Consider the following 27,609-nt stretch of genomic DNA (forward strand, 5'->3'; position numbering starts at 1 on the left):
GCCCCACATCAGGCTCCTCCACTATGAGCCTGCTTCTTCCTCTCCCACTCCCCCTGCTTGTGTTCCCTCTCTCGCTGGCTGTCTCTATCTCTGTCGAATAAATAAATAAAATCTTTAAAAAAAAAAAAAAAAGGTCTTAGTTGCCTAAACAAAGAGTGATAAACTCTAAGTGGCTTTTCCAATTTCTTTAATAACTTAATAATTTTACTAGTCTATACAATACAAAACTAGGAACTTTTCATTTACTCCCCAGGGAAATGTTCAGCTAAAAGAAAAGTAAACTAAGGAGAGTTATGATAGCTCTATCTCAACTATCTGGATATTTGACATGTATAATGAAAGGAAGACTGAATGGATACTTACCCAAAATGAGAAAGGACAATCATATGGGCAGAAGTCAGAAAAGACTAGTTTGAATTTTTAAATATATTTTATATCAAAATTTAAATACGTGCTTGCCAAAAGTGAAAACATACTACTTCAGAAGGTTGAGTGCTCCCCCGAGTACTGAACGCATTTGGTCAGAGACACTAAACTACATAAGGGATGGTGAAAGGATTTATTATATTATATAAAGAATCTGACTAGATGATCTTCAAACTCCTTTCAGCATTAAAGTCTATTACTGTTGGAGGGGAACATGACAGCAGAATAGGAAGAGAGGAGGATAACCTAGTCCCATGAATACAACAGATAACTATCAAATCCTCTTAAATTAAATACCCCAGAAATTAATCTGAAGACTGGTAGAACAAACTCCACAACTAAAGATAGAGAAGAAGCCACACAAAAGAAGGAATTGTGGAGATGAGGCTTAGAAGAGAAACAGATCATGGCCTGTGCAGTACAGAGGGAGCCACTACAGCACAGACGAAAAAGAGACAAAATAGCACACACAGGAGCCCATGGGGAAGAGGAGTCGACATAGCAACCAGCAAGAAAAGCAAGAGGGCCCAATTTCACAAGTTCTTGCAACCAGTGGGATTTAAGTTCTGCAATTCTAAAGTCAGTGGACTTGGCTCAGGGAAAGCCCAGAGGCATAGGGGTTACTCTTAGAAACAAGGTGGAACAAATAGTCCACAGAAATATACTGTGGAAACAGAGATCTTTAGAGTGCCTACGGTGCACAGTGGAGAAGCTATTTGCTCAACTCCAGGAAGGAGTTCCAGAGAGGGAGCCCTCATGGATAGACCCTGTGGGGGGAAAAAAGGAACTGTCAGGTGCCATTTCCCTTCCCTATCCCTCAGCATAAACACAGAGCCACCTGAGGAAATGAACACAGCACTGGCACTCACATGTAACTTGCTTAAACCAAGCCCTGCCCCCCCCCCCACTCTTGTGGATCCATCCTTCCCAGTCATGCTTGACTCAGTCCCACCTCAGCAGGCCTCCTCACCCAGAGGACCAGCCCAAACCCCTGACAGCACCATGTCTCCCACCCAGGAGTTTTGTGAGGCCTCAGTTCTGGTGGCGATAGCAACAGATGTCATTTCATAAGCAGACCAGAGCACGTCTAGTTAAAATGCACCACAGTCAGGTCAGGAACCAAACACTGCCCACAACAGGCAAAGAGAGCCTCTGTAGATTATTGACCTGAAGGATAAAATGGCCAGGACACAATAGCAGAGAGCACTCAGCACACAACAGAGATGCTACTGGAAGCACCGGGCTGTGAGGAACAGAGACTACTACACTGCAGAGCACTACAGGACCTCTTGCATAAGGCCATTACTTGCAAAAACAGAAGATGTAGCTGATTTCTTAACATGTGGAGAAACAGGCACAGAGACTTAGACAAAATGAGAAGACAAAGGAATTTGTCCTAAATGAAAGAACAGGCCAAGGCCAAGGCCAGAGGTATAAGCAAAACAGATATAAGTAACATGCCTGTTGGAGAATTTAAAGCAATGATCATAAGGATATTAACCAGACTTTAGAAAAGAGAGGACATCAGTGAAACCATTAATACAGAGAATAAGAAAAACATAGCAGAGATAAAAGGCTCTATAAACAGAATAAGAAACATGTTTGATGGAATGAACAGCAGGCTGGAAGCAGCAGAGGAACTAATTAATGACCTAGAAGACAGAGTAACAGAAAGTAATCAAGATGAACAAGAGAGAAAAAAGTATTTATACAAAACAATAACAGAGTTAGGGAACACAATAATTCCATCAAAAGTAATAACATTTGCAATATAGGAGTTCCAGAAGAAGAAGACTGAGAAAAGGGAAGACAGAGAAGACAGAGAATCTATTTGAAGAAATAATAGCTGAAAACTTGCCTAATTTGGGGAAAGGAACATAGCGAGATGAAGGAGGCACAGAGAACCCCCAACAAAATCGACAAAAGCAGACCCACACAAAGACATACTGTAATTAAAATGACAAAATATAGAAATAAATAAAAAATATTAAGAGCAGAAAGACAAAAGAAGACAGTTACATACAAAAGAAACCTCATAAGGCTATGAGCTAATTTTTCAGCAGAAACTTTGCAAGCCAAAAGGAACAGAATGATATATTCCAAGTGCTGAATGGGAAAAACCTGCAGTCAAGAATACTCTATCCAGGAAGGCTATCACACAGAATAAAAGGAGAGATAAAGAGTTTCTCAGACAAAGAAAAACTAAAGTAGTTCGTGACCATTAAACCAGCAATGCAAGAAATATTAAACAGAGGACTCTTTCAGTGGAAGGGAAAGAACAAAAGTGGAAGTATGAAAGCAGGAAACACAAAAACAGTAATGAATATTTTTGTAAAATATCAGTCAAGGAACTCACAAAACAGAAGAATATAAAATATGACAACATACACCTAAAACATGGGAAGGAGAGTAGGAAAGGATGGGTTCAAACTTAAACAACCATCAACTTAATAAAGACTGCTATATGCAGAAGAGGTTATATACAAACCTAATGGTAACACAAATCAAAAACCACTAATAAATATGCATAGAATAAAGAGAAAGAAATCCAACTGTATCATTAAAGAAAACCAGCAAACCATGAAAGAAAGACAAGAAAGGATCAGAGAAAATCTTCATTAACAACCACAAAGCAGGTAAGAATATGGCAATAAATACATATATATCAATAATTACACTGACTGTAAATGGACTAAACACTCTAATCAAAAGGCGTAGGGTGACGGAGTGGATAAAAAAATAACACCCATCCATATGCTGTCTATAAGAGACTCATTTTAGACCTAAAGAACCCTGAAGAGAGAGAGAGAGAGACAAACCAAGAAAGGAAATCTTAACTATAGAGAATAAAATGATGGTTACCAGAGGGGAGGTGGGTAAGGGGATGGGTGAAATAGGGGACAGGGATTAAGGAGTACACTTGTCATGCTGATAACTAGGTGATTAAAGTAACTTTAAAAAAAAAACTATTAGTAAATACATAAATTAGGAAAAAATTCTATGACTGCTTGGAATCCAGTAAGATTTCACAATATCTCTATTTCTCTTTCAATTTCAAAACATTTATTTTCACATATACTTTGTTACAATGATGATTACATTAAAATAAATGTGTATATCCAGTAGAGATCTGACCCATATGTAACGAAATGCAGACTGACCTAGATGAGCAAATTGCACCTTTCAGTGGTAAAATTTCCTATTCCACCTCTTCCGACACTACTAATTCCCTAAATAGTATTTTAAATTTGATTTTGAGACTTTATAATAACCAAATCTTGATTTAAACTGAACTTTAGTCTCAACATATCTCAGGAGAGAGCAACAATTTTTTTTTGGTTTTGTTTGTTTGTTTTTAACCTAGATAAACCTCCTTTGTAAAATGCCAGAAGGCTGGCTCCTTTCCTTCTTTTGCATTTATTCTTACAAATATTTAGAAACATATTGTTGGAAAGGAGACAGAACTGAATAAAACTGAAACACCTGGATAAAATCCTATCTCTACCATGGACCAGCTATAAGGCATGGCACCAAAGAAAAAAGGAAAGAAGAGAAGAGAAGAGAAGAGAAGAGAAGAGAAGAGAAGAGAAGAGAAGAGAAGAGAAAAAGAAAGAAAAAAAACTTCTCTCCCTTTCATTTTCTTCACTGTAAAATGGGGAATGATAACATTTTATAGTTGTTCTAAAAGTGGAGAATATATAAAGAAATACCTTTCATAATTCTTGGCATGGTAAAGTGTTCAGTACAGCATGGCTACTGAAATGGTTTATGTCATTGTTGTTATCACAGTAATTGAAGAACACAAAATATCCTTGAACTCCTACCCTAATTCTAAAGCTAGATCCTAGATGATAAAATGACCACACTAGATACAAAGGCAGTATCATAATCTGGTTTGTAAAATAGTTGTGACTATTCAGATATGGATTAACCGTAAATACACTCCAATATAATGCCCATTTTCCTATCACCACTTAATTACATATTTACAGAATGCACATATAAGAATATGGGGAAAAAGAGATTATTTGATGAAACCTTTCATTTTATAGACAAGAGAAAAATCAAACGAGAAAATAAAATATCTACACTAAAAAATATTATCTAAACTGGGGTTGGCAATCTTTTTCAGTAAAGAACCAGGCTTTGCTGACAACCTTTGAGTCTGTGTCACATTCCTTCCTTTCTTTCTTCCTTCTTTCTTTCCTTCCTTCCTCTTCCCTTCTTTCATCTCTCTTCCTTTTCCCTTCCAACTCTTAAAAATTCCTTGAGTTATTTTTTACATCCCTTTAAAACATAAAAACCAGAAACTAATAATAAACTATATGTTAACTGATTTTAAATAAAATTTTAAAATAAGGTTAAAAAAAACTGATTTTTAAATACATACATAATACATACCATTCAAAAACTGCAGTTTTCCAACCCGATCTAGACTAACACATCATTGCATCACAAAATCATTTATGTGCAAAAGATGTGTCACTTTTGATTATTATACGTAATCCTGAATTTATTTCCATCTTTAAATCTAAAAATGCTCTTTGTAATAGCATTTACCAGCTATCTTCTCCAGGATTGGTGTTGCCTTCAGGTAAAAATCAAAGATTTACTACAATGTATTTCTTAAAATAACATAATACTACCTGACAATTTTCAAAATGAACAGCCACAATGAGCTTTCCTCCATAAAGTTTATCTTCTAAGTTTTCAAGGACTGATGGTTCATGTTCTGGTGGATACGTCTGCTTTAGCCAATCCATCCAAGACAATCCCACAAGCGACTGGATCTTTTCCTCACTGAATTTGCGCATTTTTATTCGGAATTCATTCACTTCGGGATCCTTCAGTGCATCAAATTCATGTAGACCTAAACAAATTTTTTTGAAGTGTCATTTTGAGTAGCTAATAATAATACAATAGAATACAAAATATACTCAACCAGATATACTGGATATTTGGTTTTTATCACGCAAACAAAACTGGGCAGGAAAATATTATGAAAGATCCAAAGAATATCCAGAAAAAATAACAAATTTCACGTACAGAAGATGAACATATAATTAAGATTTCTAAAGAAGACAAACTTGAAACCTTTCAGGAAATGTAGTTGGGTACCAGTTTTATAATCACTGAAATAGTACACACTTTAAAACCACATATAAAATATCCAGTTTTTTTTTACAAACCAAGTAAATCACATTTAATGTATCTGAGAAAGCCTAAGAATCTGAAAACTTTTAAAGTAATGAACTTAAAATATAAGCTGTTACTTAACTTGAAACTCAGTAAATTTAAATTTTATAGATTAAACTTTCAATTCACTGAGATTTTAACAATGGTTATAGTAGATCAGTCAGAAACCTCATAAAATTATTCTTTGTTGTACTTAACTATGAACCACTTCTACCATGAAGACAACTAAATATAACAACCTTTTCATAAACTTATCATTATCCTAATAAATCTTGAAATTGACAATAAATGAACATGCAGAAATTTTTATACATAAACTTTTAACTGTGAGACTGGTAAACATTTTAATTTAAAGATTATTCAAACTGGCCACACCTCATGACCCCAGTGCTGCTCTTTCTGCCCACAGGTCCTGTCCCCATGCTTTAATAAAAGCACCTTTCTGCACCAAAGATGTCTCAAGAATTCTTTCTTGGCCATGGGCTCCGAATCCCAGCCAACACACCAAAACTAGATCAATACTGTGCATGTACTGAGGAGACTTTTCAGTGTCAGCTCTACCTCATTCTTTTAAACTGCTGTTTAGGGGCTTCTGGGGGGCTCAGTCGGTCAAGCATCCAATTCTTGGTTTTGGCTGAGTTCATAATCTCAGGGTCGTGAGATCAAGCCCCACGTCCGCCTCTACACTCAGCACAGAGTCTGCTTAAGACTCTTTCTCCCTGGGGTGTCTCGATGGCTCAGATGGTTAAGCAACTGCCTTTGGCTTGGGTTGTGATCTCCAGGTCCTGGGATCAAGCCCCATGTCAGCCCCCAGATCAGCAGGGAGTCTGCTTCTCCCCCTGCTTCTGCTCTCTCTCTCGCTGTCTCACAAATGAATAAAAAATCTTAAAAAAAAAAAGAAAAAAATACTCTCCCCCTCGCTCTGCCCCTCCCCCCAAATAAATAAAAATCTTTAATAAATAATTAGAATCAACTATGGCATTAAATATAGAAAAATAAAAATGTTTAAGTTGCATAATGAAGCTAAGTTAAAATCTTGAGGGTACATTATGATTTGCTGGATAGTTTTAGATCTGGAATGGAAATACATACTCTAAATCAGCTATGAAGGAAGTGTAACTTATACAGACTACCTGAGGAATTTTGGAGCTTCTTCCCCAGCACTGTTGAAACTACTTCTACCCACAGACACAGATATTACAGGTAAGGAAAGGAAAATGAGTACCTAATACATCTAACAAAAATCAAACTCTCTATCTCCCTTTATCTACAAAAAGTCATGTCTAATCTACTTTCTAAACGTTTCTCAACTCTGTCTACTTCTCCTAGTTCCTGCAGCCATTAATTTAATCCTGGCCATCACCATCCCACCCCTGGATTACTACATCAGTTTTTCACTAATTTCTCTATTCCCAGTCTCAATCTCTCTGATCCATTCTCCATTTTAAAACCTGAATAATCTTTATAAAATGTAATCTGATCATGTTACTCCTCCACCACTTAAATCCCTTCCATAGCTTCCCAACTGCTTTTAGTGAAATCAGTCTCTATTTTTTAATATGACCTGGATGGCTCCACATACTCTGAAGCTGGTTGCCTCTCTCATCTTCCTGCTTGTCCTAGCTGTCCCTTTATACAAACCATAACCAATTACTTCTATTCCTTGAATAGGCCATTATTCATACATGCCATTCCCATTTCATTATCCTTCTTCCAACTTCTTCTACCTGCTCAATCCTCATCAGCACTGAAGGCTCAGTTTAGTTGTGTGTCTTCTGTAAGTCAACCCTCTCTCACTCAGTTGATTTTACCTCCTTGACTTACAGCAGATTACATACTGTACTGTAATTGTCTATTTACTGATCCACATTTCCCACAGATTGTGAGCTCCAAGCAGAAAAAGACCATAATTACACCCAAATTCACTGCTGTAATCCCAATTAAAAACATTCAATATACACTATTGAACTGCAATTGCTGCTGCTTTGATAATTTTTTCAATATATTATAAATAAGGACCTCTGCTCATGTAACTGTTTGAACCAACTGAAAAGTACAGATTTCTTTAATTCATCCCAGACTCACTGAATCCCAATCTCTGAGAATCTGCCTTAAAAATAAATAAATAAATAAATAAATAAATAAATAAGACTTGAATTTAAAAGCTACTACAAAGATTTCTTAAAAATAGAAACTCTGCCAAAAATTAGAAATTAGGGGGATGCCCGGCTAGCTCGGTTGGAAGAGCATGCAAATCTTAATCTCCAGCTTATGAGATCAAGCCCCACAGTCGATGTAGAGATTACTTAAAAAATAAATAAATAAAACAATCAGGTTAAGTAATTTAATTTTAAACCTAGTTAATTTCTAAATGTCTTCTGGTAAGAAAATCTGATAGCAAACCTTAAATTTTAAGATAAGATTATTATATCATTTACAGTCAAATATAATTTTTTTTTTTTTTTTCTTTTCAAGTAGGCATCCCACCCAGCATGGAACCCAGCTTGGGGCTAGAACTCACAACCCTGAGATCAAGAACTGAGCTGAGATCAAGAGTAAGATGTTTAACTGACTGAGCACCCAGGCACCCCACATATAATTTTTTCACAAAAAAAAAGTATTGAGTGGGGGTGCCTGGGTGGCTCAGCTGGTTACCCATCTGCCTTTAGCTCAGGTCATGATCCTGGGGTCCTGGGACTGAGGCCCACATCTGGCTCCCAGCAGGGAGCCTGCTTCTCCCTCTCCCTCTGCCTGCCACTTCCCTTGCTAGTGTGTGTGTCTCTCTATCAAATAAATAAATAAAATCTTTAATTAAAAAAAAAGGTATTGAGTGAATAATTTCTTCACATTAAAGATATTGTTAAAATCCTGCAGACTCCATATTTCCTTCACTTTAAAATATACCATAATTTTTGATAGGTCAGGGAAAAAATAAGGGAGTTTTCAATTTTTTTTTTTCAGGATGCTGACAAAATCCTCTGATCAAGATTTACTAATGAGTATTTGAAGGGGTGACCTTCACTACAGAGCATAATCAGAAGGCAAACAGAAGCTCTGCAAATAATTATTTCGAATAAACATAAAAAATAAAATGATCAGACACATTATTCAGGAAAAGGTATTTTTAGACCCACCAGGGCAGTTATATCTGCAAAGGTTCTATTGTTTTCTTTGGGGAGGAGGAGGCAGCAAACTTGTTCCTCAAGTTAAACTGAAATAATTGTTTATTGTTTTACCAGGACGCATGACCTCACCAAGCCCTGGTTGTAGTCATCACATACAAATTAGCAAATGTAAAAACTGACTTGTTAGGTACTTAAAAGTGAAAATTCATTCTAAAATATTAAAACAGGGGCGCCTGGGTGGCACAGCGGTTGAGCGTTTGCCTTCGGCTCAGGGCGTGATCCTGGCGTTATGGGATCGAGCCCCACATCAGGCTCCTCTGCTATGAGCCTGCTTCTTCCTCTCCCACTCCCCCTGCTTGTGTTCCCTCTCTCGCTGGCTGTCTCTATCTCTGTCAAATAAATAAAATAAAATCTTAAAAAAAAATAAAATAAAATATTAAAACAGACTTAATCAACTTTCTAAATGAATGTTAACACCTGAATCTGTATATATTGCCATTAACACAAGGTTTCTAGATATGCTGAAAATCTAAAGTACAATTTATAGTTAAGAGTTTATAAACTGTTCAATTTAATTTTTTTAAAGATTTTATTTATTTATTTGATAGAGAGCGAGCGAGCAAGCACAAGCATGGAGAGCTGTAGTGGGAGAGGGAAAAGCAGGCTCCTGACTGAGCAGGGAGACCAACGTGAGGCTTGATCCCAGGACCCTGGGATCATGACTTAAGCTGAAGGCAGATGCTTAACCAAGTGAGCCACACAGGTGCCCCATAAACTGTTCAATTTAATATAAAACACAGCTTGCATCTTGATCATTCAAATTACAGGGCAAACTGCATTTAAAAATTTTATATAATAAACTTTATGATACAGAATGAAATATGGTCACACTGCTTATTGAAAGAAAGATTCAATTTATATATACACCTATATGTATGACCCCTGCACTGTAGCAAGGTAGAGTCAGGTGTGCCAAAAAAAAACACCAAAAAACAAAAAAAACAGCATGCCCAATTCTATTTGATGTTTAGATAAACAATGAATGATTTTTATCATTAAGTATATCCCATGCAATATTTGCATCTAGTATATTTTTATTTGCTGAATCTGTCAAGCTCATGTAGAGATAACAGTGGCCAGTGAGCCCAGATTTTTTGAAGATCACAACTAGAAGATAGTGTAGTGATCTAAGTTTCTAAGAATCTAAGAAAAAGATACCTATATCCTGACAAAAGTTAGCTCTCTCTGTGGGGCTAACCTTTTTGGTTATCAAATATTTTACCTTAACAATTAGTGTGGTTCTGGTCTACTTCCTTCCATCAGCTGGGAAACATATAAACTATACATTTCATACACACACACACACACACACACACACACACACACACAAAGTCACTTGGAAAGAACTATATCTCAATATTATCAGTGGACATTCTTGTCTTCAATAAGACTATAAGTGATTATTTATTCTTTACTTTTCCATATATTCTTCAATTCAAACAAAGGAGAGACTTTTTGTAACGGAGAATTTAAAATTTATCAAAAAAATCTTTGGAGCTCTAGCAAATGGAAAGGAATGCTTTCCAATGAGGCCATTAATATGTAAGAAAATTGTGGGGGCTCCTGGATGGCTCATTCAGTGGAGCATGCAACTCTTGATCTCAGGGCTGTGAGTTCAAGCCACACGCAGGGTGTGGAGATTACTTAAAAATAAAAATAATAAAAAACAAATAAAAAAACAAAAAAAAAAAAAAGAAAGAAAATCTTGTATGGTAAACAATTACAAACTTATTGAAGGGATAAAAAATTATTGCCTAAAGCAAACTAGCTATCCTGTGAAGTAATCAAACCTTCTTAAATACTAGGCTGTCTGGGCACCTGGGTGACTCAGTCAGTTAGGTATCTGGCTCTTATCTCAGCTGAGGTCTTGATCACAGGGTTGCTGAGTTCAAGGCTGGCACTGGTAGGCCCAGCATGGAGCCTACTTATAAAAAAAAAAGAGAAATATGTACTAGGCTGTCATTCAGTAAATCAACAAGGTTCTGTTCTAAGTACTCAGAGGGAAGAATGTAGCCCTACATTTGTAATTATCAGTTAGCCCAAATCACTATAGGTCAAGATCAAAGAATGTAATCTTACAGGACAAGGTTCTTAGAGGGGATGGTACTAGGTTATCTTGAAGATACTTATAATATTAAATGGGATGGTACTATATTATCTTATAAGAGTGAATTAATCAATACAGGAGGCCAATCCAAATGAAAAACCAGTGGACTGTTTGGTTTTGTATTTAAATTTCAAATCTCTTAAATAATAAAATAAATAAAATAAAATGAAAATGAAAACAACACCACAAAACTGCTACTTCAAAATAAATAAACAAACTTCAAGTCTCCTCTGCAGTTAACCTCTTGTAGTATTGAATTCTAGTATCTTGTCTAAAGCAGGATATTGATATACCATTGGCCCCTGTGACACCTAACATTATTATAGCAAGAGATACTCTACCATATTTTCTTTGTTACTCACAATTCTCCCTGGAATTAATTTGCAAAGAATAACATGGACATAGTATATCTTGAGTCCCTACAAAAATATCTCTACTTAAAGATAATTGTAGTTAAGGAGTAAAATTTGTCAATAATGTGGGTTATTTATAGAAACTTTTCAGTCAGTTTAAAGTCTTGGCATAGAGAGTTGTATATATGTTGTGTGTATATATAGAGGCAGTTCAAAAGAAATGGAGGATGTATCTGTTATAAAAGGGTTTCTCAAACTATCTGAGACAAAGAGACAATGTTTTTCTTTCCAATCTGCCAAAAAAAACAATACTTTGGCAAAGAAAAAGGTATACAAAACATATTACCATAGTGTCCCAGGGGTTATCACATTGCTACAGGAATTTGTAAAAATCTACTTTCAATTTTTACACTCAGACTGGTTATCAATTTACAAACAAGTATTGGTCCTTGAGTCACACTCTACAAAGCAATGCCTTTGATCATACTTACTACATGTTTATACATACAACAACAAATATGTAAAGAATTCATACCAAGAAGTTTTTAAGTTACCTTTTCCTATAAGGACTCCAATTTTTGAGTCTAATTTTTCCCCTGGGTCACAACTTCTTGTCACTAATTTGAGAACTGGAAGAAAGGGTCTGACATCACAGAGTCTTCTTGTTTCATCTTCAAGCTCCTCATATACAGCAGTTTGATTCACACATGCAAACATATAGGAGTCGATTTCCATAAGGAGGTTAAACATTGGGTAATTGTGAACTTGTTTCCATAACATCTGCAGGAAAAAAAATAAGACACTTTCTGGAACAGAAACTCTTGTTCAAGTGTGCAAGGATACTCACTGCAGCACTCTTCATACAACTCAAAAACATAGGACAAGGCAAATATTCAGCAATAAAGGATTGGCTAAATCAATTATAAAGTATTACAAATCTGTGAAAATAAAAATACACACTAACATGGAAAGTTGTCCAAGATATATTAAGGGGTTTTTTTTTTAAATACCAACTTACAAGAGAATACATATAGCATTAACCCATTTTTTCTAAGTAATAGTATAATGCACAAAAAATGCACCTGCATAATAAACAAAATTATTGAGTATCTGCCAGACTCATTAAGAAAGAGAGAGAGAATTCAAAATCAGAAATGTTACAACTGACACCACAGAAATACAAAAGATTTTAAGAGACTACTATAAAAAATTATATGCCAACAAACTGGAAATCCAAAAGAAACAGATAAATTCCTGGAAACATATAATCTTCCAAGACTGAATCAGAAAGAAGCGATAATCTGAACAGACTGATTACCAGTAATGAAACTGAATCAGTAATTTAAAAAAAACTCACAACAAAAAAAAGTCTAGAGGCATGTGGGTGACTCAGTCAGTTAAGCGTCTGCCTTTGGCTTAGGTCATGATCCCAGAGTCCGGGGATTGAGCCCCCCTCACCCCCGTCAGGCTCCCTGCCCAGAGGGGAGCCTACTTCTCCCTTTCCAGCTCCCACTCCCCCTGCTTATGTTCTCTCACTCTCTCTCTCTGATAAATAAATAAAATCTTAAAAAAATAAAATAAGTCTAGAACCAGATAGCTGCATTGGTGAATTCCACCAAATATTCAAAAAAGAATGAGTATCGGGGTGCCTGAGTGGCTCAGTCAGTTAAGCAACCTACTCCTGATTTCGGCTCAGGTCATGATCTCAGGGTTGTGAGATCAAGCCCTGCCACAGACTCCTTGCTGGGCATGGAGCCTCTTAAGATTCTCTCTCTCCCTCTCCCTCTGCCCCCGCCCCTCTCTCCCTCTCCAGAAAAAAAAAAAAAAAAAAAGAATGAATATCAATCCTTTCCTTTTTTTCAAAGATTTTATTTATTTATTTATTTATTTATTTATTTATTTATTTATTTATTTATTTATTTGATAGAGCGTGCGCACACGAGCATGCAAGTGAGGAAAGAAGCACAGGAAGAGGGGGAGAGAGAATCTCAAGCAAACTATGCATTGAGCACGGGGCAGACCTCACAACCCTGAGATCATGACCTGAGGCCAAATCAAGAGTCAGAAACTTAACCAACTCAGCCACCCAGGCACCCTCAATCCTTTCAAACTCATCCAAAAAAAGGAAGAGGAAGGAATGCTTCCAAATCGATTCTACAAGGACAGCATTACTCTGATACCAAAACCAGACAAAGACACTACAAAAAAAGAAAATTACGTACCAGTATCCTCAATGAATATAGGTGCAAAAATCTTCAACAAAATATTAGCAATGCAAATTCAACAAGACATGAAAAGGATCATTCACCACAATCATGTGGGAATTATCCCAGGGTTGCAAAGATGGTTCATTACGCACAAGTCAATCAACATGATATGCCACCATTTACAAAATGAAAGATAAAAACCACCTAATTGTCTCAGTAAATGCAGAAAAAGCATTTGACAAATTCCAAATTTGTTCATGATAAAAACTCTCAAAAAGGTAGGTACAGAGAAAATATACTTCAACATAATAAAGCCATATATGACAAATCCATGGCTAACATCATACTTAATGGTGAAAAGCTGAAAGCTTTTGCTCTAAGATCAGGAACAAGACAAAAATATCCACTCTCACCACCTTTATTCAACATACAGTACTAGAAGACCCAGTCACAGCAATCAGACAAAAAGAATCCAAATTAAATTGGAAGAAGTAAAATTGTCACTATCTGCAGAAGACATGATACTGTATATAAAAAACCCTAAAGATTCCACAAGAAAATATCAGAATAAATGAATTCCATAAAGTTGCAAAATACAAAATATACAAAAACCTGTTGTTTCTATACACTAATGGAGAAATGAAAACACAATGTCATTTGTAAGTACATCAAATAAAAAAATACCTAGTCTTATGCTAAGTAAAATAAGTCAGAGAAAGACAAATACCATATGATTTCACTTATATGTAGAACCTAAAAAACAAAACAAGCAAAACCAGAAATTAATAAATACAAAGAACAAACTGTTGGTTGCCAGAGGGGAGGAGAGTGGGGGAAAAGGTGAAATAGGTGAAGGGGATTAAGAGGTCAAAATACCAGTTATAAAATAAATAAATCATGGGGATGAAAAGTACAGCAGGAAGAATACAGTCAATAATATTGGAATAACTTTGTATGGTGACAGACGGTCACTACACATATTATGGTGAGCATTTCATAATGTATGTAACTGTTGAATCACTAGTTGGTACTCCTGAAAGTAATATAATATTGTATGTCAACTCTACTTCAATTTTTTTTTAAAAGTATCTACGAAGATGTCCCTATTTACCATTCTTAGGAACATAAATACTTCTAATTAGAAAAAAATAGAAAATTCAAAGTATGTACCACCACCCCCTTACAAAATTTATATTATTTTTCCTGCATTTTTTTCTATTCACCAGGGTTATCTTCATTACTTAACACTGCCCTGACAGAAGAAGCAGAATCAATCTCTTATCATCTTCCCCCAAGTTTCCTAATTGAGATCATATAAAAGGTCACCATACAAATGGCAAGGTGGATTACAAATTTTAACTGCAGCTAGTACAAAAACCAAGAGCTGAGAATAACAGACCTGGAGTAAAAATCATAGCTAATGCTCAGATTCAGTTACATACAGGAGAAAGCAGTGCTGCACAGAAAAGAAAAAATAGGTAAACTGGATTTCATCAAAATTTTTAAAATTTTATACATCAAAGGACACTACTGTGAGTGAAAAGGCAACCCAAAGAATGTGTGCAAATTATTTATTTGTTAAGAGATTAATATCCAGGATATATGAAGAACTCCTATGATTTAACAACAAAAGCAAACAACTGAATTAAAAAATGTACAATGGTCTTAAACAGAAAATTCTACAAATGGCTATTAACAACATGAAAAGATGCTTGACATCATTAGGGAAATACAAATAAAAACTGCAACAAGATACCATTTCACAACCATAAAAACAGTTATTATAAAAAACAAACAACAAAAACAGAAAATAACAAGTGTTGGCCAGGATGTGGAGAAACTAGAACTCCTGCGTACCGCTGGTGGGAATGAAAAATGATAACGCCACTGTGGAAAACAGTTTGGCAGTTCTTTAAAAAGTTAAAACAGAATTACCAAATGATATAAAAATTCCACTTTCAGACATATACCCAAAAAAATTGAAAGCAGGGACTCAAACAGATACCTGTACATCCATGTTTATAGTAGCACTATTCACAATAGCCAAAAGACTGATACAATCAAAATACCCACCAAGAGATGAACAGATAAGCAAAATGCAGCATATCCAAACAATGGAATATTACTAAGTCTTAAAAAGCAATGAAATTTGGATTCATATTACAATATGGATGAAAATACTTTGAAAATACTATGGTAGGTAAAATAAGTTAGAGACAAAAGGACAATTATTGTTTAATTCTACTTTTATAAGGTAGCTGGAATAGACAAATTCCTAGAAACAGCAACTAGAATAGGGGTTACCAGGGACTTGGAGAAGAAAGTTTATTACTTAATGAGAACAGAGTCTGTGTTTCTATATAGGGCTGATGGTTGGGCAATACTGTGAAGGTATTAAATACCACAGAATTATGCACTTAAAAATTATCCTTACAGTAAACTTCACATTACGTATGTTTTACAATTAAAGAATGGAGGGGGGCGCCTGGGTGGCTCAGTCGTTAAGCGTCCGCCTTCGGCTCAGGTCATGATCCCAGGGTCCTGGGGGAGTCTGCTTCTCCCTGGGATCGAGCCCCTCATCGGGCTCCCTGCTCAGTGGGGAGCCTGCTTCTCCCTCCCTCTTCCACTTCCTATGCTTGTGTTCCCTCTCTCACTGTCTCTCTATCAAATAAACAAATAAAATCTTAAAAAAAAAAAAAAAAAGAATGGAGGGCATGAATGGTTAATCCAGCTTCAGGTGCAGCCACAGACATCCATACTTGTCACCAGTGACTATAAAAATAAGTAGTCTCTGAACCTTGGGATACCTAAAATAATTTTTTCTTTTTTTTTCTACTTCAGCGATCATGCAGTTTTAGAATTCTCGTGTCTCCCAGATGAAGAAGCTTGGAAAAGAGTTAAGTGGCTGTCCAAAGTCAAGAACTTTAAAAAGGTTTGTCATAAATACTTTTTCTTAAAAATATCATATCCCCTAATGTTCATATTGGGTTCAGCTACTTGGAAAACACTTAAGAGAAAGTTTAGAAAAATAAATTCATTTACGTTTCATAGTACTCACAAATCAATACCACTCATCAATTCATAGGAAAAAATAATCCAACAAAACAAGCAAGCCTCGTTATGTAAAAGAAGTTGCTTCCAAACTGATGGTTACTAGAAGGGAGGTGGTTGGGGGTTGGGTGAGATAGGTAATGGGGATTGAGGAATGCAGAGTGCACCTGTAGTGATGAGCACAGGGTATCGTATGCAACTGTTGAATCACTGTATTGTACACCTGAAACTAATATCACAGTGTATGTTAACTAACTAGAATTTAAATTAAAAAAAAAAAAAAACTTGCTTCCAAAGGAGGGCATGCTATTCACTACTGTGGGAAAACTTTTTCTTCCTCACAATCAGCATGAAAAGTTGTGGGGGTATGGAGGAAAGAAGAGGAAGGAAAATGAGAGAAGAGACAACCGACCAAAAATCCCATACATTAAAAGTACAAGTTCAAAGATAGTTTATAAAAAGACTTTAACTCAAAATTTTCTTTGATATTGTCAAATTCCTTTAAACAACCTGAATGAAAATTGATTTTTCTTAATTCAGGTATTACATATGGATTAAAAGTGAGAGGAAAGATTACCTTTTATACATCTACAAAAGATAAAACATATATGAAAATCTTTAAAACGTAGTGACCTAAAGATTAATTTTCGCTCAAACTGACTATATGATTGACATTAGTAACATTTTCTATAATAGAATAACATCTTCCCCTAAGTGATACAGTAAGTAAGCTGCATTTATAAAAATTCCACCTGTTAACATACCTGTTTAATATAGGAAATGGTAGCTTCCCGAGGAACCTCCAACTGAATATAAATCCCAGTGGGCAAAAGGAAATCCACAGGTATGGAGCCATCAGATGCTAACTGTGAATCCACTGCCCAGATGTCAAGGATGTCTGCCATAGCAGGAGGCATTATGAAATTGAAGCACATTCATAACCATGGGGCCCTAGAAATTATTATATAAAACTTAGTGAAACAGAAAATTAGCCAAATCTTATACTAAAATATGATAAAGCCCACCAATCCACAATTAGTCTTTGGATTTCAATACAGCCAATAATGTAACAGGTGGCTCATTAAAGATGAAGTCACCAGAAATAAATCATTTAAAAACACTTTCAGTTATCATTACATGCATTATATACGTACACTGCACTGACTCAAATTCAACAAAAGTATATCACATGTGAAAAATGAAAGATTTAAAGATTAGAGGTTTCTAAGAAATTCAGTTAACAACCACTCAACAGGTGATTCCAGATTTTACTTAAATAATACTGGCTTCTTTGGCTGAGTTCTTCTCTGGAAATTCCAATGAAAATGGCAGTCGAGAGGGTCTTCTTTCAAATATAATTTTCTATCTGGGCACCTGGGTGGCTCAGTCGGTTGAGCATCTGTCTGACTCATGATTTCGGCTCAGATCATGATCTTGGGGTCGTCAGATCAAGCCCTGTGTCAGGCTCCATGCTCAGCGACCAGTATGCTTGAGCTTTTCTCACTCTACCACACACCCCCACCCCCCATTGTGCGCTCTCGCTCTAAAATAAATAATCTTTTTTTTTAAAAAGTATCAATCTCGGGGCGCCTGGGTGGCACAGCGGTTAAGCATCTGCCTTCAGCTCAGGGCGTGATCCCGGCGTTATGGGATCGAGCCCCACATCAGGCTCCTCCGCTATGAGCCTGCTTCTTCCTCTCCCACTCCCCCTGCTTGTGTTCCCTCTCTCGCTGGCTGTCTCTATCTCTGTCAAATAAATAAATAAAATCTTTAAAAAAAAATAAAAATAAAAATAAAAATAAAAAAGTATCAATCTCATGTGAGAAACAAAACATCATGACCCATCACCTAAGAATTAAAAACACCAAATCCCTCAACCCAGCTGGCAAGGCCCTTTGTGCTATGGTTCTGGCCTAATTTCCTTTACTTGTCCTAATACTGCACTGCCTAGACCTTTGTACCACAAAGGCTATTAACCTGCTGTTAGAGCTATGTTCATACAAATGTTGACACTCCTGGAATCAAACCCCTATTTCAACAAATGCACCCCTCAACTGCGCCTTGAAGACTTCCTTGAGAGCTTCCTTCAAGAAAGCACAATGATAGTGGGAAGAACATGGCACTGAAGTCAATTAAACTAAGATTCAAATCCCATTTACTGAAAGAATGAAAGTATCACATCAAAAGAGACAAGAGCCAACTTGAAGCATTTCTGAGCATCAAAAACACTCATGACATCTACGGGCTGAAACGTATCAAATGAGTGACTTAATAATAATAAAAAGAAACAAATCGTTTACTGATCACCACTGGAGATTGCTAAGACCAACACACTATTTTGAAAATTGATAAAGAATGGGGAAGTAAATCAAACATGTTTTGACCAGCTTATACCAAATATTTCAGGTTAACTAAATGATTGAGGAGGGTAGGTTTTTTTTTCTTAATTTTCAGAAAATTTTAGTTCATAAACATAAAAGAATGATAAAATTAGAAAACCACCATTATGCAACCTCCAATGAAGCAATGATCCAGGCGATAATGCATAATTAATGGATGCTAAAAAAATTACAAAATAAAGTGAAAGGATGATGAGGAACTTTATAATGAACATTATCAGGTTGACACTATGTAAATCCTGTGAATAATCCAGACATGTGTCTCCTCCGGTAATGCAACAGAAGTACTAGCCACAACCTATAGAATATAGTTGATTAAAAAAACAAAAAAACAAACAAAAAGAACCTGAATTTAATCAAGACTCCAGATCTGATCTATTTATCAGTTTACAAGAAATAGGAAAATAGAGAAAGGAATTAAAGACTTCAAGGAAGTATCAGTCAAGTACCCAATGAATCATCAATAAAAAAAAAGTAATTAACAACAACAAAACAAGCTAATCAACAACAAGAAGAGAAGGAAAGAGAATGGTGCAAAGGCTGTTAACAAAAACATAGGACGGGCACCTGGGTGGCTCAGTTGGTTAAGTGTAGAACTCTCAATTTCGGACCAGGTCATGATCTCACAGTTCTAAGATCAAGCCCTGTCTCAGTTCCATGTTGGGGGTGGAGACAGCCAAATCCAACACTTATTTCACCAAATGAACTATAAAAACCTATCTTTAAAACAAACTGGAAAATTTAAATAAGAATTCAATGTTAGATGATTTTATGGAAATACTGTTACATTTGTGAGATATAATAATGGTCTGTTGGTAGGGCGCCTGCCTGGCACAGTTAATGGAACAAGTGACTTGATCTGGGGTTGAGTTCATTCAGTGTAGAGATTACTTAAAAATGGGATGTTAATAGATTAAAAAAAACAGATGTATCTATATGCTACCTAAAAGAGACTCATTTTAGACGTAAAGACACCTGCAGATTGAAAGCGAGGAGATGGAGAGCCATCTATCAAGCTAATGAATATCAAAAGCAAGCTGGAGAGAGAGCTCTAGCAGGGAGAGGAGCAGAGAGAAAGAGCAGAGGTAAATAGCAGAGGAAGAGGGAGAAGCAGACATCCTGCTAGGAAGGCAGCCGGACACGGGGCTCAATCCCAGGACCCTCAGATCATGAGCTGAGCTGAAGGCAGATATTTAACCAACTGAGCCACTCAAGCACCCCGAAACCGGTCCACTTTCTTACATCATACACAAAAATAAATTCAAAATGGATGAAAGACTTTAGTGTGAGACAGGAAACCATCAAAATCCTAGAGGAGAACACAGGCAGCAACCTCTCTGACCCTGGCCGTAGCAACTTCTTATTAGACACATCACCACAGGCAACGGAAACAAAAGCAAAAATGAACTATTAGGACTTCGTCAAAATAAAAAGCTTCTGCACAGTGAAGGAAACAATCAACACAACTAAAAGGCAGCCTACAGAATGGGAGAAGGTATTTGCAAATGACCCATTGATAAAGGGTTAGTATCCAAAATCTACAAAGAACTTAGCAAACTCAACACCCAGAAAACAACCCACTTAAGAAATGGGCAGAAGACATGAATAGACATTTTTCCAAATAAGACATCCAGATGGCTGACACATGAAAAGATGCTCAACATCACTCATCATCAGGGAAATGCAAATCAAAACCACCATGAGATACCACCTCACACCTGTCAGAATGGCTAAAATTAACAACACAAGAAACAACAGGTGTTGGCAAGGATGCGAGAAACTGCACTCCCTGAACATTCCAGCCTTTACTGATTCCTCTCTCCTAACTCTTATACCTCTTAAAATCTGGACCCATTACACTGACACTTATACAGGCCCTGAATCTTTCCCATGTGCCCGTGTTGTTTCTGTAGGCAGGACAGAGCACTGATGAAAGACTATGGTCTCAGCATCCAACAGCTTACTTGTGAGAGCTGGTTCCATCCCTCACTGTCTGAAAGATTTTGGGCAAATCACGTATCTTCTCCCTACTTAAGTTCCCTTATCTGCTAAATGATGAAATCAACAGTAACTACCTTGGAGCACACAGTTACAAAAATTAAAGAAACAACGCCTGGAACTTAGTAAATCCAATATAAATATCTGCTGCCACTTATTATTTTTTATTTTTATTCAAAAGCCCGAAGTTCTCTGAACTATGAGTTATATATTTTCAACAATTTTCATTTCCCCAAAAGTGATTAGCATATAGTAGCCATTTAGTAATTGTTTAATGTATTTAAGACAAAACATTATTTTTTTTTAAAGATTTTATTTATTTATTCAACAGAGATAAAGACAGCCAGCGAGAGAGGGAACACAAGCAGGGGGAGTGGGAGAGGAAGCAGCAGGCTCATAGCAGAGGAGCCTGATGTGGGGCTCGATTCCATAACGCCAGGATCACGCCCTGAGCCGAAGGCAGACGCTTAACCGCTGTGCCACCCAGGCGCCCCTAAGACAAAACATTATTATCCCTACTTCTACAATTAAAAAAAAAAAAAGCTCACAGGATAATAAGAAAATCTAAAACAGCAAAGGTGAGTTCTTACTCTGTGCTAGCATTCTAGTAACTTTTTTTTAAAGATTTTATTCATTTATTTGACAGAGAGAGCACAAGCAGGCGGAGTAGCAGGCAGAGGGAGAGGGAGAAGGAAGCTCCCCGCTGAGCAAGGAGCCTGACACGGACTTGTGGTACCCTGGGATCATGACCTAAGCCAAAGGGAGATGTTCAACTGACTGAGCCACCCAGGTACCCTAAACTGATACGTTCATAAACATGAATAAACTACACAAAGTTACTACAGATGTCATTAATAGTCAGTGGTCCTGGAATAGCTTTAGGTACATCACTGCGGAACAGTCTTTGGAGACTGTCGTTAGTAGAGGTGCTTTTCAACCCTGCAAATAGCAGGTGTTCAAGAAAACATGCTACACCAAATTATGAAGACTATGCTTTGCCTATATCCATCTACCACCACACCAAGATGGGAGAAACCCAGCTCCTGAACACCAAGTCACAGCATGTATGACATGAATCAGGAATTTGCAACAAAAGCTGACAGAGGAAAAACAGAAGTTTGCATTTAGAGAAGGGTTTATGAAACATCAGCCACCTGTCACATAATTACAATCATGATAAACCTGTACATGCCCCTACTTTCTTCAGCATAGATTTTTGGCAAGACTTTCACAACTGAAACCAAATCAACTAATGAATAACAACAGCAATAAAGGAGCATGAAACCATAAAAACAAAACCTCTAAGATCTCACCCTTACCAGATAACTGGAAATGCTGAGGCTTCCTCAGGCCTGAAGCTCAGAACAGCAATCTTTTCAAAGAGATTGCACCTCACACCACCCTACGGCATTAACTCCCCAGATACAAAATTATGAATTTCTGGGGGTACTGGAAGAAAAGCATTATGGTAGATTTAAGAATTTCTTGATCAAGTAGTTATAACTAAAATGAATTACAAGAATGAACTGATGAGCCCCTACCATCCTTCATTTCTAGATCTGTTATTCAACACTCTCACATTCTATCCTTAATCCTGCCACCCTGAACCACTAATACTTGCTAGCATATCCCGTATTCTCTCCTGCCCCCTACCTTAACCATCATTCCCTCTCCCTAAGATGTGCTCATCTATATATATCTCCTGATCAACTCTTATTCTTCTAGACTCTGGGAACCCTTCCCTAATACTGCTGTGCACACAAGCACCAGGGGATACCTATGTCGAAGCAGGAGCACACTACACTGGAAGTCGCTTCGTACAAACAGCTCCCAACTTCCTACTATTCCCACCTCTTTATTTGCAGCTTTGACACATATTATGGTCTCAGTAAATATTTACATATGGCTAAATGAATTAATGAATGAGTGAAACAAATTCTATGGAAGTCACTTAGTAGAACAATTATACTGGATAATTAAAAATGTGATTTAAATCATGCTTCACAGGAAAAATTTAGCTATGTGGCCTTCAATGTAGTTTCTCAGTGCCTAGTGTAAGAAATTCCAGAAACAGGGGCGCCTGGGTGGCACTGCGGTTAAGCGTCTGCCTTCGGCTCAGGGCATGATTCCGGCATTATGGGATAGAGCCCCACATCAGGCTCCTCCGCTATGAGCCTGCTTCTTCCTCTCCCACTCCCCCTGCTTGTGTTCCCTCTCTCACTGGCTGTCTCTATCTCTGTCAAATAAATAAATAAAATCTTAAAAAAAAAAAATTCCATAGGGGCACCTGGGTGGCACAGCGGTTAAGCGCCTGCCTTCGGCTCAGGGCATGATCCTGGCGTTATGGGATCGAGCCCCACATCAGGCTCCTCCGCTATGAGCCTGCTTCTTCCTCTCCCACTCCCCCTGCTTGTGTTCCCTCTCTCGCTGGCTGTCTCTATCTCTGTCAAATAAATAAATAAAATCTTTAAAAAAAAAAAAAGTCCATAAACAGCCCACTTCATCTTTATAGCAAGTCATGGTAATATCTACCATTACATAGATATAATGCCATACACATATATATTTCCTAGAACTCATTTAATTTAAAAAACTGAAATGATTTAATTCAGATATCACTTAAGTCTATTTGCACATGGCTTTCCAAAATCTCAGTCTATATTTTATAGTAGATGTACCTTTCCATAAAAGAGTAAACCAGAAAAATATTAACGAATATACAGAATTCTGATTGCTTCATCACTTGCAGTGGATCAAGCTTCACCTAATATCACTCTGTCTCCAATCCATACATTCCTGTCATGTGAAGAGGATGAAATATATCTTACCTATAACCTAAGCACTGCATTCCCACTGTATAGCAACCCAGTAACATCACAGGCATTTCCTTCCAAAAATGATGCATTTTCAACTAATGTTTAACTATAGAACAGCTTATTCCCACAAAATGTCATCTATTAAATTTAGACAGACTAGAGAACTCCCATGATGTCAAAGGATAACCATTATTTTTAATATAGAGAAAAAGAATACAGAATTTCACTTCAGAAAAATTCACTAAGCTCCACATTTATGTTTTTGTATTTTGCTATATCTATGCTATATTTCACAACAGAAGTATTTGGAAACATTTAAATAAATTAAATTTTTAAAACTGGCAAAATAAGTTGCAAAGTACTTTTCTCATGCCATCTCAAAATGTATCAAAAAGGAAAGTTTAATCACTTAGCTTTACAGTTAATCATGCTCTTTGCTTCCTAAAGGAACAGCACACCAATCTCCAAAATTAATTCCTCGACCTTCAATTTCAAGGGCAAAATCCTCACTTTCAAATGTCAACTGATTCAAAAAGATTCCAATGATTCAGCAAGATAATAAAGATGCTTGTTAAGAATACTATGTGACTTAGAAATGTTTTTGTCAACCAGGAGTAAATTATCAAAAGGGAATACTGCAAGGTTACAACCATGTCCATTAATTTCTACTGTAATATTGTCATATTAATAATTCACTAATAGCTGAGTTAGACTGTTGTCATACTTTATAAACTCTCAGGTAGAGGGGCACCTGGCTGGCTCAGTCAGAAGAGCATGAACTTTTTCTTTTTTCCTTAAAATAGGCTCCACACCGAACATGGAACTTGAACTCATGACCCCAAGATCAAGCGCTGCATGCTCTATAGCTGAGCCAAAGAGGTGCCCTGAGCAAGGTACTCTGGATTTCAAGGTTGTGAGTTCAAGCCCCACATTGGGCACAGAGCCTACTTAAAACAAACAAACACACACACACACACACACACACACACACACACACACACACACAAACAAAAACAAAACAAAACAAAAAAACCACTCAGGTAGACATATGTATATAATTACAGCCTAACATCTAAGTTGTACTTGTGTGTCACTTTAATAAAAGCACTTTTATTTACACCAACGCTCAAGATTTTCAAGTACTTTAAGCTAAATACTACCCAGAAAAATGGTTTTCAATCCTCTCATATTCCATACTCTTTTTAAAACAAATATCATACAAACACTTAAAAAATCTGAAATGAAACTATTCATATAACTTACATATACCTAACTTCAAAATAAATCTGTATAGTGACCTAGCTGTAAATAAAGGAGAAATAAAAGAAAATAATAAAGTTTCTCTCAATATGTAAATACTTGGACATGACCAAACCTCTGCTTAATGAAACAGTCAGGTTTGCCTCTATACATAGAATCACCATGGATATGACAACTACAAAAGCAGACTAATCCAGATGTGTTGTACTGATGATCAAATATTACAAATGCCACTCATTGGTGTCACAGATTTTCCAAGTCTTTATCTTTCAACATCAATATTTTGAAATCATGTAAAAAATACTTTGTATTATATTTTTATGTAAGACAGAGTTAACATCTCAGCTCAGATAATAAAACAGTTTTTACCTACATGAATATCTGGAAGAAAATTCAAAAATTGTGTTGTACATGAGACATTGTTTTGTTGTAGGGCTGTCTTATGCACTGCAGGATGTCCAGTAATCCACTACCTACTAGTAAGCAGCACCTCCCCGAACCATTGTATCAATAAATACAACAAAATCACCCATTAAAAATTTCAAAAACATCTTATAGGAGGGAGGTCACACTGTCCACTTTCAGAACCACTGCTCTAGGACAGTTCCTATTATTTCTCAAAGTAGTAATGACCTAGAAATGGTCTTTTTTTTTTTTTTAAGATTTTATTTTTTGAGAGAGAGAGGGAGCATGAGCAGGGGGAGGGGCAAAAGAGGGAGAGGGACAAGCAGACTCCCTGCTGAGCGAGGAGCCTGCCTCGGGGCTGAATACGAGGACCCTGAGATTATGACCAACTGAGCCACCCAGGCGTCCCAACCTAAAAATTCTTTTATCTAGACCTAATTATACTCTACATTTAAAATAGTAATGAACACAATTTATCATACATTTCTACTGGCAAAACAACAGTGTTTCTTGTATTTGGCTATGTTGTCTTTGGCTAATTCTTAAAGGGTAAAAGAAGCTCAAGTAAAGAAAACTTTAGCCCCTTAAACAATCAGAGGAATATAAGGCCAGTATGACTAGCTCTTAATTTTCATGACTCTTAGTAAACAAACTTACAGATGCAGTGGTCAAACTAAACCCTAACACAGGATAACTTGTAGCTCTCAGAACATCATGCACAATACTGTACATAGGTACTGAGAGAGGGGGCATACTTACAAAATGTGCTGTGCCGTTATTAAAACAGCATGTCCTTTGTCAGACTAAAGCCGTGACATGGTTGCTAAACAAACGAGGTAACAAACCAAATGCTAACAGATAAATCTTTTGTAGAGATATTTTGAAAAAAAATTACTGCTACACATTCAAATATAAAATATATCCGATACCTATTTCCCTTTGTTACCCTTATTTCACAGGACGCACCACACACGAGTCCAGCCTAAGAATTAACTCAAGAGTTTCCAGTTGGGAGATGCCTTAAGAGTTATAAAATCTGGGGTCCCTGGGTGGTTCAGTCAGTTAAGCATCTGCCTTTGGCTCAGGTCGTGAGCCCAGGGTCCTGGGATAGCCCGAGTCAGGCTCCCTGCTCAGCTCAGTAGGGAGCCTGCTTCTTCCTCTCCTCTTGCTCCCCCCCTCCACCCCCGCTCATTCTCTCTCTCCCCCCCTCCTTCTCTAAATAAATAACATCTTAAAAAAAAAAAAAAAGTTACAAACCCTGGGTTCCCCAAGTGGCTCAGTCAGTTGAGCCTCCAATTCTTGAATTCGGCTCAGGTCATGATCTCAGGGTCAGAGAATCTAGCCCAGTAACAACATTGGGCTATGCGCTCAGAAGGGAGTCTGCTCTAGATTCTCTCTCTCCTTCTCCCTCTGCCCCTCCCCCTGCACACTCACTCTCTCTCAAATAAATAAATAAATATTTTTTTTAAAAAAAGTTACAAACCCTTCTCATTTTATAGATAAGAAAAGTAAGGCCCAGAGAAATTATCTAGGATGACACAGCAACAGAGCCAGGACCAAAGTCAGATTTTTCCCAAGCAATTAGCATACTTTTAAATCTTTTTTTCTCTTATTTTTTTAGTTTTCCTTCTTTTCTCTTTTTTAAAGATTTACTTACTTATTTTACAGAGAGTGAGTGAGCACGTGCTCATGCCTGCGAGCTGGAGCAAAGGCAGAGGGAGAAGGAGAGAATCTTCAGATCAGTGGGGAGCCTAATGCAGGGCTCAATCTCAGGACCCCGAGATCGTGACCTGAGCTGAAACCAAGGGTCAGAGGCTTAACTAACTGAACCACCCAGGTACCCCTCCTTTTCTCTTTAAAAGAAGTGTCCTTCCCAGGGCTGCTGAGCCCCATAGGATCTTCAGTCTTGCATCACTCTTCTGTTTGAACATCTAAGCATTGATCAAAGCCTGAGGACAAGCATGAAACAACTATGAAAACAACTCTTTCAGGAAGTTATCAGAGGGCACGGAACTTTCCCAATGACAATTAGCTCAACTAAACCCTTAGACTGTGATTACAAACCTATATCCTGTCAATTGTTCACTGGGAGAAAAAGAGGAAAGGTATAAATGTTCTCAGCCTCCCTAGCAATATGCCATCAGAGCCATTAGATTTTACTTTTTTAATTCAAATGATAAGCAGAAACCAACATAAACTTACAGAT

General features: G+C 36.9%; 1 protein-coding gene across 4 annotated transcripts in view; it reads right to left on the bottom strand.

Annotated features, from left to right (window-relative positions):
- The window catches only part of PIK3CB (phosphatidylinositol-4,5-bisphosphate 3-kinase catalytic subunit beta), a 184,630-nt gene that overhangs the window by 86,635 nt on the left and 70,386 nt on the right, over window positions 1–27,609 (bottom strand). For all 4 annotated transcript variants that reach the window (XM_087870221.1, XM_045791870.2, XM_045791871.2 and 1 more), the window contains 3 exons: window positions 17,290–17,476; window positions 11,822–12,047; window positions 5,073–5,296 (listed from right to left, as the gene is read on the bottom strand). In XM_087870221.1, coding sequence (XP_087726347.1) covers window positions 5,073–5,296; window positions 11,822–12,047; window positions 17,290–17,460 — 621 coding nt within the window. In that variant the 5' untranslated portion in view covers window positions 17,461–17,476. The remainder of the gene's footprint in view (window positions 1–5,072; window positions 5,297–11,821; window positions 12,048–17,289; window positions 17,477–27,609) is intronic.

Source organism: Ursus americanus, chromosome 20 (assembly GCF_024610735.1).
Source record: "Ursus americanus isolate L20-20 chromosome 20, mUrsAme1.1.p, whole genome shotgun sequence".
Lineage (NCBI taxonomy): Eukaryota > Metazoa > Chordata > Mammalia > Carnivora > Ursidae > Ursus > Ursus americanus.